The sequence below is a fragment of the Grus americana genome, chromosome 25 (genome assembly GCF_028858705.1).
Source record: "Grus americana isolate bGruAme1 chromosome 25, bGruAme1.mat, whole genome shotgun sequence".
Classification (NCBI taxonomy): Eukaryota; Metazoa; Chordata; class Aves; order Gruiformes; family Gruidae; genus Grus; species Grus americana.
Genome location: NC_072876.1, coordinates 2,760,850 through 2,773,294, shown reverse-complemented (window position 1 = coordinate 2,773,294; position 12,445 = coordinate 2,760,850). Strand labels below are relative to the sequence as shown.

The 12,445-nt window shown below is 36.0% G+C and overlaps 1 protein-coding gene across 1 annotated transcript in view; it reads left to right on the top strand.

Annotated features, from left to right (window-relative positions):
- The window catches only part of SYCP1 (synaptonemal complex protein 1), a 28,454-nt gene that overhangs the window by 10,617 nt on the left and 5,392 nt on the right, over positions 1–12,445 (top strand). The window contains exons 13-26 of the mRNA XM_054803686.1: positions 214–281; positions 1,456–1,517; positions 2,073–2,177; positions 3,179–3,282; positions 3,785–3,902; positions 4,135–4,205; positions 4,867–4,948; positions 5,419–5,481; positions 5,831–5,893; positions 6,568–6,630; positions 7,411–7,527; positions 8,152–8,262; positions 8,971–9,063; positions 9,994–10,068. Coding sequence (XP_054659661.1) covers positions 214–281; positions 1,456–1,517; positions 2,073–2,177; positions 3,179–3,282; positions 3,785–3,902; positions 4,135–4,205; positions 4,867–4,948; positions 5,419–5,481; positions 5,831–5,893; positions 6,568–6,630; positions 7,411–7,527; positions 8,152–8,262; positions 8,971–9,063; positions 9,994–10,068 — 1,195 coding nt within the window. The remainder of the gene's footprint in view (positions 1–213; positions 282–1,455; positions 1,518–2,072; positions 2,178–3,178; positions 3,283–3,784; positions 3,903–4,134; positions 4,206–4,866; positions 4,949–5,418; positions 5,482–5,830; positions 5,894–6,567; positions 6,631–7,410; positions 7,528–8,151; positions 8,263–8,970; positions 9,064–9,993; positions 10,069–12,445) is intronic.

Genomic DNA, 12,445 nt, shown 5'->3' with positions numbered 1-12,445 from the left:
TTATGTATGTATATTTGGTTACTTTTATGTCTGCTGTTCCAATGTTGTAAAAGTGAAATTTGATATGCATTGTAGGCAGATATATCACCTGCCTGTTGAAAGGTAAATGTTCTTAAAATTCTTGTGGTAAGACTTTGTCCTATTGTCCTTTAAGTTTCAAGTGCGGTGCTTTGTACTATACAACTTATTTTTTTATTATTACCATTTTCTTAGATCAGACAAATATGAAGATGAGTCAAAGCTACTTACCTTGGAGCTCAGAAATAAGTCTGCTGAACTGGGTAAGATTTGTAGAAAGAAAATGAGCTAGGTAGTAATAAAAATGTTTTCTGCTGTTTCCTGAAAATAGACTGTCCCTATTGCTTGGGAAAATGGTTTTACAGTACTCTCTACCTGTCAGGAATGCTTAAATTTATTTTTAGTCATCTGACTCCCTTTGGTAGTCATTGTAACTGGCAACAGTCAAACAGCAATGCTGCACACACCTCCAATAGTAAGACCATAATGCATGGATTCTCCTGGAAGTCATTTTAATTTCTCTGCACTCTTCCAGTCAAGACTGATAGTACTGCAGACCTGTTTGAGAGGTAGTGTTAGACTGCTGAACAGTAGATTCCAGGAATGACTTTTGTAGCTTGTAATAGAGACAAAACACTTACATTAAGCTTTCCTGCAAACCACTTTCCCCATGTTGGATGTGGAATCACACTGACAGTGGTTAGCTTTAAATATTGCTTTGAAATCCTATGATTTCTAGATAGGTGCTCCCAGAGTAAGAGATCTCTTTAGCATTGTTTTCCCAGTGTGCAGCATATGTCTCTAGTCCTGATATGATAGAAATATAGTTTGATGTCCTTGTATGTATTGAGGGCATCTGAAGATAACTGTTCAAAAGTTAACTGCTAATGCTTGTCTAGAACAAGGTGAGATGTGACCTGTGAGAAAATCAGACCAAAAATTAGTTTGGTATCCAGTACTTGCAAAAAATACAAATAATGTGAATGTGCACACAGAAAACATTTTGAAGTTACTAAGAAGTGGTTTCCTTTTTCAGCATATCCATGTGAATATCTTCAGCAGTCCAGATTTTTTTTTCTGGAAAAACACAGATGCATCAATACTTTGAGATTACTCCTTTGTAAACATTCTTAAAGTCCACAGTTTCTTTGAAGCAATGATTGTGGACAACATAATAGGCTTTGAATTTCATTTAAGACGAATGATTAGGTTTTCTTCATATATATATATATATTTGCTAATGTCCTTCTGAATCATTTTTTCAACTCTACATTTAGATGAAGTCATAATTTAGGTTATAATTTAGCTTTACAATTTCTGAACTTAATCCAACAAATTTTGAAAATGGGGTGTGGCAAAGGGATAAATGCTTTATACTGCCTGCTAAATATGTAAAATCATTTTTGTTCAATTAATTTTACATTACATGTGCTGTAGAAGAGATGACCAAACTAAAATGTGACAAAGAAATGCAAGTTGAAGAGCTGTCAGAAACACTGGTAAATGTTCTTTTTTTTTTAGTCTCATGGCATTTACTTTTCATCTGAAGTAGTTTCATAGGCTTATTACTTCACAAAATCTGTTGTGATTATTTTTGCTGTTTGTGGGTGTTACTTAGGGTGAGGTATCCTCCATACTGCAGCATTTAATATCTAGAAAGCATTGCGTACTGTGTCAATGCATGTCCCTTTACAGAGAAAACATTTAAAAGCCTGCAGAAAGGTCTGTTGGGTTATAACACCCTGTTCCATGTATTCCCGTGATACTGGGTGTTCTTTTCTTACAGGGAAGTTTCCTGAGGTAATTGGTCTCTCTGAACCCTACTGAACTGTGACACAGGCCCATTTTCTGTTACAGAAGTCTAAGCTATATGAAGTACACTTTTAATATAGGATTATTTTAGTTATGATCTTGTATTTACAAGTCTAACAAGAAACTCCATCAGCTAAAGTAAGATAGTGTGAAACCAGGTTTGCATTTTACCATGTAAATTTATTCCTTATATACTGTGCATTGAATTTTCTAAACTGAGTTTCACTGATGTTCTTAAACAGAAAACATTTGAAGGACTTCTTGTGAAGAAGAAAGATCTTGAGGCTACTGTAGAAAGTTTGCAGGAGAGAGAAAAAGAAACAAAAAATGTTCTCCAAATCAGAGAGGTCTGAATAAATGGTGATAGTAACATGTTTTTATAAATGGTTAAGTTACACCTTCTCACTTGTATATAAGAACATAAGACATAGCACATAGTCAGAGCAGTGCCCCACTCAATGCACTGCTCTGCTCATGACAATGACAGCAGAAGATACTATGTAGGAGAGGAGCCTGACTATTATCTATGGTCCATTCCTCTTAGATCCCTACAGTACCTGTATTAAGGATGTTTGAGGACACATCCCTGTCAGTTGCCTTTGCTATCAGTTTATGCACTTGTTCGTGTTCGCTTTTCTCATCTGTTTTTGAACCTCCTCATACTATTTGCCTCCATAAACTTTTTGTGATAAGAAATTCCAGAAGTTCATTATGTACTGTGCTTAAAAAACTATTATCTCTCTCTAGCCCTCTCTCTCTCCCTCCTTCACCCTTCCCCCCCATCAGCTGCCTGCTAGTGCCTGTGGTATCAGTGTATCACCAATTATTTGGAGGAAACAGTATTCAAAGCACTTATATATTATAAACTACATGACATTACAAGGCTTGCCTTACCTTGTAATGGCAGCAAATTTCTGAGGGAAGAGTTTTGCTTTGTGGTTTGGGATGCATCCAAAATATCTGCTTATTCTATCACATAGTACTGGAATTCTGTGATTTTTTTTTTAATTTGTTTTATTTAGGTGAATGCAAAAGCTTATGATGTCTGAAGCAAATGTCTTTCTTTAAAATAATGTCCAAGGAAAGCTAATTTTGTCAGTAATTTTGCAGACTAGTTAGAATTACAATAGTAAGTCTAACACATATAGCATTCGTATCAGAGTTCAATATCTCACACTACTTCTGCATCATACCGGAGAGATGTAAAGATACAGTCTGGCTAATTTATGGAATGTATGTAGTTTTGTTTTATCTTTGTGTTGTTTATCTTTGTGTTGTCAGTTCATTTAGCTTTCGTGACTTGTAGTTTACATACGTATACTCAAAACACTTTCTTTTTCTTCTGCAGAAAGAAATCCATGATTTGAAAGTACAGCTGACTAGTACAGCTGAAAAGGAACAAAATTATTTAAGACAGCTTATGACACTGAATACAGATCTTGAACAAGAGGCGTATGATCATTTTTGAAAATATAGTATTAGGTTTATTTTTGTGTTACATAGAAGTTACTTTAATATACAATGAAATGATCTACGATTGTTTTCTAATGAAAATTCTGAACCTGTGCACACAGTATGACATCCATTATGTACTTATATTTATAAATTGCATTTTCTATATTTATATGTATGTAATTGTTCCATATCTCTGTAACTTAGCTGGGTTAACATGAAGAGAAAGTTTCTGAATTCATTGTTAATCCTGCATTGAGCTGGATATTTAACTACATTGTCTTCAACAACTATTATATTTATATAAAAGTTGACTCTCGTTTTCTTTCTTTCTTCTGTTATCTTTTTGCATCACTGTAACTTTGCTGCAAAGCTTAAATTTGTAGATACAGGCCTGGACTTTTTTCAGCGTGAAGTAACATTTTGTAATGGATAAATTTAACTTAAAAGGAAATTTCAAAATACATGTTCTTATTTCTCTTGACCATTTGTTTTAAATTAGGCTAAAGAATGAACAACTAACAGTGTACACCAATAAGCTTTTATCAGAAAAAGAACAAATAGCACAAGAGAAAAGTGGTATGGCTACAGAGCTCAAGAAACTGCAAGAAAGTCATGAGGCAAGTTGTAAACTTCCAGCTGTTTTTGAAGGACAACATTCAATTTCAGATGTAAACTGCAACGTGCCATGGTTCTGTAGAGTATCTGAACTATTTTTTGTGTTTAAAATACAAAGGAAGTGCAGTTACTCTTGTGAATAAGGCAGGTCAAGATACTGTTTAAGATGTTTTTGATTTTTTTAAGATGTCACTTTGAATTTTACTCATTTTACCTACATGGGTCTTTATTTAGGATAGCAGAAAAAAAGAAGAAAATACAAAGCACTTAGTTGAAAACCTGGAGGAAGCAAACAGCCAGCTAAGGCAAGTAAAAACAAATATTAGTGTACAATATTGTTAAAGGAAGTAGACTCGATTTCTTCAGAGTTAGTCTAAATGTTGTGTTCCTACGGTACTTTCTGTGATTTTTAGATTAATGCTTTTTTTTTTAGGTTATGTAGCGAAACAGAAACTATTTAGTATTCATGTTGGCCATGTAGAAGTTTCTACAAATTAGTGATACCTGATGCTACAGGAACAATTTTTGCCATAGCTCCATATTACATACAGCTATCCTGTTCTGCATTAACATCTTAGGTGTGGAGGAAATGAAAATAGAAGTTAAAGGTTATGGATTAAATGTGAAAAGGTGAAACTGGTTAAATGTTACTCCCTGAAGTAGTCTCTGTACCACCAACCCAAAAAACAGGCAACCTTCCATGTTTCATAGACGCATTATGATATTATAGATTAGAGTCTATTTTACTCGGGTAAGGGGAACATCTTTCCATACTTACAAAAAGTATGTACAGGTCAGACATTAAATTACCACTCACTTTGCATCATTTTAAGAGTGTTTTCATTGAACAGCTTACGAAATTCTCATCAATATTAGCAGCTCTTTTTAGAAAATATTTAGCAGTAGTGAAAAGAATTTAAATTTATGAATTAAATATTTAGTAATACTTGTTAATTTGGTATTTAGAAATGAGCTGGAGTCTTTGAAGGAGAAGATGGCAAAGAAAGGTGAAGAGATTAAAAGTAAACTGGATGAAAGAGAAGAAAATGTATGCCATATCATGTGCTTTTTCATGAAAATGTATAACATAAATTGTAGGACAAAATCTAAATGTAAAACTTTTTTTCCCCCTATAAAGCTCTACCTAGGGCTGTAATGTCTTACAGAAGCTTTCTTCTTTCAGTGCTGCTACCAATTGAGTCAACATATGTACACATGCTGTGCCCTTTTATTTTAAGACAAGGGCCTTCACTGGGATGTTTACTCTTTACATGGAGGCTTAAAAGTCCAGATTTGTTAGATTTCAGGCAGAGAACCCCTGTTTTTTTGTTTCTGTATAACCACTTAGTGATGGATGGGGTATGGATTAGCTTTCAATATTTAATATGAGTTTTAGTTTAAATATGTTAAAATATTTTTACTTTCTTACTGTAGTTTCAAAGCACACCTGTTTTTTTAACATCATAATGGATTTCAAAAGTTTATTGTAAAAGTCAAAGATTACAATTATAATTCCAGGCTAAGAATATTGAAAATGAAATTTCAAGAAAGGAAAAGCAGTTGAAGATTCTAGAAAATAAGGTATAAAAATTCACTTTTTTCGTGGACTATAGAGGACTTAATACAAGATTATTTTTTAAATTGCAAAGTGTGGGTTTGGTTGGGTTTTTTTTTTTCCTTCTTTCTAAACTCTACGGCCACTCAGGAACTGGTTCACTCCTATCAATGTTGATGATATTGGGCTAGCAAAATTCTTGTAGTACTCTATGGTTAAAACTCCGGTCATTGTAACACGTTAACATGTGTTTCAGTCGCACTGGAATTCATCAGACTGGTGCAAATGCATGTTTAAGAACATTGACAGTAATCTCTAACACAGTGAGTAATTTTTAGGAGTTTATTAATTAAATGTGTGCAATATCTCTTTTAGTTGAATAATTTAAAGAAACAGGTGGAAAATAAAACCAAATGCATTGAAGAGTTGCAACAGGAGGTATGTACAGTTTTTAAAGTCACAAATATATAAGACATGGTATTCTGTGGTAACTTAGTTTTCAACAGTTTTTGTCTGGTGTGATATCTTTAGATATACCTGTGTAATGTATAACACTTCCTTTCTTACCCTAACTGAGCAAATTAAGGAGTCACCTTTGGAATTACTTGATTTGTAAAATTATCTTTACTTTTGAAAAATGCAGTTACCGAAATAATGTCTTTAATAAAGTTTTACTGTTTTCATTAGTACATGGTATCATTGATATACTTGAAATAATGACCTCAGTTACTAATAGTAGAAAAGAATTGTGCATTAGGACAAATTGTTAATAACTGTACTGTAAAAATATATAACTTGTATTTCTTGTCATGACATCTGCACATTTTCTGTCAGCAGCATCTTAGTTTTTCTTCCCATTCTACACCCTCTTTTCTTATTCTCTGTTGTTGCCTATGAGGAGTCTTTCATAAGCTCATGAAGTAACAGTATTATTAAAGTAAGTAGCTGAGCACTCTTTTGTCTGGAGAATTGATTTGGAACCTGAACTGCCCAACAAACAGAGAGTTATTTGCTTGCTGAAAGCTGGAATTTTGAAGATTATTACCTACTTGTTGCAGTTAAATCATTACATAATTCTATTAACTTATTATAGTGTTTGTTTATTTTAACAGAATAAGATGTTGAAAAAGAAAATTACTGCAGAAAGCAAGAAGACAAGTATTTATGAAGGGAAGGTAGGTTTAATTACAATCAAAATGCACACTGGGGAGGAAAACATACCATAAACCAACTAAAATCTTAAATAGATTTATAAGGGAGGGAATAAAATCTCCATCTGTGGTTTGGTTTTTTTTGCTTCCTGGAGAATTCACAGCATTTAGGGTGGCTTCTTAGGAATAGACAACTCCTATTTCTTTCATCTCAAATTCTCATTAATATTAGTGAATAAAATGAATGCTTTTTAGAACTAAATAAAATTCTGACAATAAGCTATTTTTAGATAAACTGTTTCTTCACTTCTTAACTGAAAAAAAAATAAGAAATTAATTATAAACATAATACAGTCATACTCCTAAGTCTTAGGAGAGTATCTTAGGAGACTATCAGTTGTGCTTCATTTTCCTACCTTGCATTCCATGCCAGCAATACTAAATAATCTTTTGTACAAAAGGCAGAATAGTGTCAGATTGCTAATTGCTGGTTCCCTTATCTTGGAATGATTCTTTGTGGTTGACTAGCCTCTAGCTTAGGACTGTTTTATTGACTGGGGTGCACAAAACTTGTATGGGCTGTCTTTCCCATTGTGGTGTTGCCATTGTTTCTAAGAGTGTTTTCTAACTCACATCAGGCCAAAGTTCAACTTTTTATGAAAAAAGCTGAACATTAAATAGGAAATAATTCAATCATATACCTGAAAAATAACAGAATGGTTCTGCTCAAAAATAGAGGTAAAAAAAAAAAAAGGCATATTTATTCCCAAACAAATAACAGCAATAATTCTGCATTCTCAAAAGGTGAATAAATTACAGTTAGAGATGGAAAATATGAACAAGCAGCATAAGGAAACAGTTGACATCTATCAAAAAGACCTTGAAACAAAAACAGTAAATGAAAATAAACTTCTTCAAGAGGTGAGAGTTGTTAATTTTTACTGCAACTTTTAATTATTTTTTTGATGTATGATGGTTTTATGAACATAGGTCGGCCAGACTCCTTGCTCTTATGTAGCAGTCGTATCAACATAAATTGAACTTGTGTATGCATGTGAGCAAAACTTTAATACATTAGATTCTTAAGTGGAAGTATTTTTTAAATACTTGTTCTTTAAAAATAATAACCCAGTTAAAATTCTTTTTGTCAAGATATTGTTCAGAGAAATTCTATTCTTGGTATAAATACAGCATAAGCAAATTAGATTACAACTTTTCCCATATTAGTATTTTCTGCCCACCTTTTTTGATGGTAATATCAAAAAATGGTAGGGCAGAGTGCTTGAAACCGCCTTGTGGTTCAAAATGACACTTTTCTGCCATGGAAGAATAGATGTACTTTTAATCTAAATTTATTTGCCCATTTTAACAATATGTATAAAAGATGTCAGATTTGAAATGCATCTTAAAAGCAAATGAAGACTACACTAAATGAGACTATATATACATTGCACCCACAGGGGTAAGAAGAAATGAAACTAAGATTTTTTAAGAAATATGTTGTCGTTAGTTGTTCATGAATTAAATGAAACTTGTTACTAACAGGTAGAAAAGATGAGGTTGCTTGCTGATGAAGCAACAGTGACACAGAGAGAAACTGATCTCCGATGTCAGCACAAGATAACTGAAATGGTGGCACTTATGGAAAAACACAAGGTAAGAGATTTTACTGATTTCTGTGATTTGTAATGTGTGATACTATGTTAAGTAAAAACATTTCAAACCCAGAATATTATGAATTAGAAAGCGAAACTTTATAATAAAGACCTGAGTCTAGGAAAATGAAGTTGAACACATGCTTGACTTTTCATCATCTAGAAATAAATTCATCGTCAGATTTTGAAAACATGCCTATTATTAGATAAATTCCATTTATCTAAATTTCTAGGATTTTTTTTTTTATATGTGTGTATATATATATATTCAGGTTTCCTTTGATACCATCCTAATGCAGTGTTCTTCAGTATGGGCCTCTTTTTATGAGGAGATTACTTAGTGACCTTCAGCAGTTTAACTTAACATATTTTAATTTACATTTCTTATTACTGTTTTGCAGTGTATTTACCAGATAGCATTAATAAATATAATATGGCTAGTTTTTATGTGTTGGAACACGTACTGCTGCCTAGAGATAAAGCATGCTCTGTCAGCCCACAAAATAGTACTGCTTGTGCATTTTCTGTTTTACAGTTTCTGCTGAAGCGTCAATGTTTGTTCATACTGCTTTCTGAATCTTCAAAAGAACCTTATTTGAAAAAATGAGTAATGTTTTAAGACTAGATAGATCTATAATTGTAACATTTAGTCAAATGTTTTGAGTTTGTTGAGTTCTAGTTGTGATTGTGGTTTTTTTTTTTAATGCAGCATGAATATGATAAAATGGTTGAAGAAAAAGATACAGAGTTAAAACTTTATAAAATAAAAGAGCAAGAGCATTTATCATCAAAAAGATCATTGGTAAGGCATACTTTTCAGGACTAGATAATTAAATGGAGGGGCTGCTGTCCTTAAAGTGTAATATAATTATAAATATCGTATTAGACTTCTTCCTATTTAACACTTGGGAGGGGGTTTAAATGTCTGCTTTAGTGGGACTGAACAGTAAAAATCAAACCACTACTTTCTGTTTACTGTTATTTTCTTACAGATTTTATTACGTGCATTAAAAAACCCCAGACATTTCTAAAAATAAATTGGACTAGCTGTGCTTTTCTGTCTACTTTTCCTGATAGTGCATCATGTTCTAACCTCAATGTCTGAATAAGAAACTTTCGTATTAAATAGTTGGATTCCACCCCTCTGCCTGCCTGTTCTCACAAGTGTTTTAAGTTCTTACCTTGAATAGTTTTGGTCAAGTACTTGTTTCTTAGTAGTACTGCAGGTCTTTTTAAAACAAACTAAAACAAAACTTCAAGTCCAGAGTTGCATCACTTTTTTGTTTTTTTCCCTTTCTGGGAAACTTAGCTTTGAGAAACGTTCTGAGAGCCAACATCTCCTCAAGACTTTCACAAAAGTGTAGTTCTACAGCATCTACTTAAAATGCAGTATTTTTCTGACATTTCCCTTCACAGAATATTTCTTCATAGAGTTTTTTTTCAGTTAGGTTTTTTAATAGAAAGACGTGTGACTCAAGTCTCCAGTTTGGGTTTTTTTAATTTGGTAACTGCTTCTTTGATCATCTGTTATTCTAGTGATTGAATCATTCTAAAAATGAATTGTAGATACCTCTTGGCATGCCAACTTCATGGACAAGTTAGCTCTGTTGAACAAATGGAATTTTCTTTTGTTTATAATGAATACCCCTATTAATTACTGTCTCATTTGGACTGTTTTCCTTTTTTCCAAGTTAAGCGTAGTTAATCCTATCCTTCATCTAATCGTTTTCAGGAAAGTGAGCTGTCATGTTTGAAAAGTGAACTGTCATCCCTTAAGGAACAACTTAAAGCAGAAATTGAAGAGAAGGTGGTGTTTTTTGGGTTTTGTTTTTGTTTTTTTATTAAATGTAGCAGTATGGGTTACATGCTTGGTCTTCTCTTATGCACTATAATAATAACAGCTGTGAAGTGCACTTTTTGATTCTAGGTCTTGCTCTCACTTGCTGTCTGATTTCAAGAGCTTGATGCTCTCTGAAGTCATTATGTCTCATTTCTGGTGGCACTGAATGTTTTGCATTACTCCTTAATTGGTAAGTATGAAGGAAGCAGGGAGAAACTGAAACGCTATGAAGAAGTGTCTGAACTTGCAGGGTTGATGTCAGGAAAGCCAAAGCCAATCTAGAGGTAAAACTGAGAAGAGAAGTGAAGGGCACAAGAAAGGTTTCTACAGGGCCTGCTGCTGAATGTGGCAGGAGTTCTGATGACAAAGGACAAGGAGAAGGCTGTGGTACTCAATGGGACCTGGAAAGTCTGGAGAAAGGAAGACTTACCCATGGTGGAGGATGATCAGGTTAGGGAATCTTGAAACAACCTGGACATACATAAGTCCATGGAATCTGATGGGATACACCCACAAGGGCTGAGGGAGGTGGCTACTATCATTGCAAGGTCACTCTCGATTATCTTCGAAAGGTCATGGTGACTTGGCAGAGGTTCCTGAGGACTTGAAGAAAGCAAATGTCACTTCTACCTTCAAGAAGGGCAAGAAGGACGATCTGGTGAAACGTAGGCTAGTCAGCCTCACCTCCATCCCTGGAAAGGTGATGGAACAAATAATCCTGGAAACCATTTCCAAACATGGAGGACAAGAAGGTGATTGGGAGTAGTCAGCATAGATTTATATGAAGGGGCAATTGTGCTTTACCAACCTGATTGTCTTCTATGATGAGATGACTGACTTGCAGATGAGGGGAGAACCCTGGATGTTGTTTATCTCAACGTTAGTCAGGCACATGGAAAATAAGGAGGTGATTGGTGACAGCCATCATGGCTTCACTAAGGGCAAATCTTGCCTGACAAATTTGGTGGCCTTCTGTGATGGGGTTACAGCATTGGTGGATAAGGGAAGGGCAACTGACACCATCTACCTTGGACTCGTGCAAGGCATTTGACACTGTCCCACATGACATTCTTGTCTCTAGATTGGAGAGACATGGATTCAATGGATGGACCACTCGGTGGATAAGGAATTGGCTGGATGGTCGCACTCAAAGAGTCATGGTCAACGGCTCAATGTCCAAGTGGAGACCAGTGACGAGTGGCATTCCTCGGGGGTTGGTACTGGGACCAGCACTGTTTAACATCTTTGTCAGCGACATGGACGGTGGGATCGAGTGCACCCTCAGCAAGTTTGCCAACGACACCAAGCTGTGTGGTGTGGTCGACACGCTGGAGGGAAGGGATGCCATCCAGAGGGACCTTGACAGGCTGGAGAGGTGGGCCCGTGCGAACCACATGAAGTTCAGCAAGGCCAAGTGCAAGGTCCTGCCCGTGGGTCGGTGCAATCCCAAGCACAACTATAAGCTGGGCGAGGAATGGATTGAAAGCAGCCCTGAGGAGAAGGACTTGGGGGTATTGATTGAGGAGAAGCTCAACATGAGCCAGCAGTGTGCACTTGCAACCCAGAAAGCCAACTGTGTCCTGGGCTGCATCAAGAGAGGCGTGACCAGCAGGTCGAGGGAGGTGATCCTGCCCCTCTACTCCGCTCTTGTGAGACCCCACCTGCAGTACTGCATCCAGCTCTGGGGGCCCCAGTACAGGAGAGACATTGAGCTGTTGGAGAGAGTCCAGAGGAGGCCACAAAGCTGATAAGAGGGCTGGAGCACCTCTTCTATGGGGACAGGCTGACAGAGTTGGGGTTGTTCAGCCTGGAGAAAAGGCGGCTCCAGGGAGATCTAACTGCGGCTTACCAGTACCTGAAGGGGCCTACAGGAAAGCTGGTGAGGGACTGTTTAGCAGGGAGTGTAGTGACAGGACAAGGGGAAGGGGTTTAAGCTGAAGGAGGGGAGATTGAGATGAGATGTTAGGAAGAAATTCTTTACTGTTAGAGTGGTGAGGCCCTGGCACAGGTTGCCCAGAGAGGTTGTGGATGCCCCATCCACATGGGATGAAGTGTTCAAGGCCAGGCTGGATGAAGCTTTGGGCAACATGGTCTAGTGGAGGGTGTCCCTGCCCACAGCAGGGGGGTTGGAACTAGATGATATTTAAGGTCCCTTCCAACCCAAACCATTCTATGAATCTATGATTCAACACTGTCTCTTATAACATTCTTATAGGCAAACTGATAAAAGTATGGGCTAGGTAAGTGGACAATAGATTGAAAACTGGCTGAAATACTGGGCTTAAGGGATTGCAATTAGTGTGGCACGAAGTCCAACCGGAGGCCAGTCAGTCACTAGTGATGT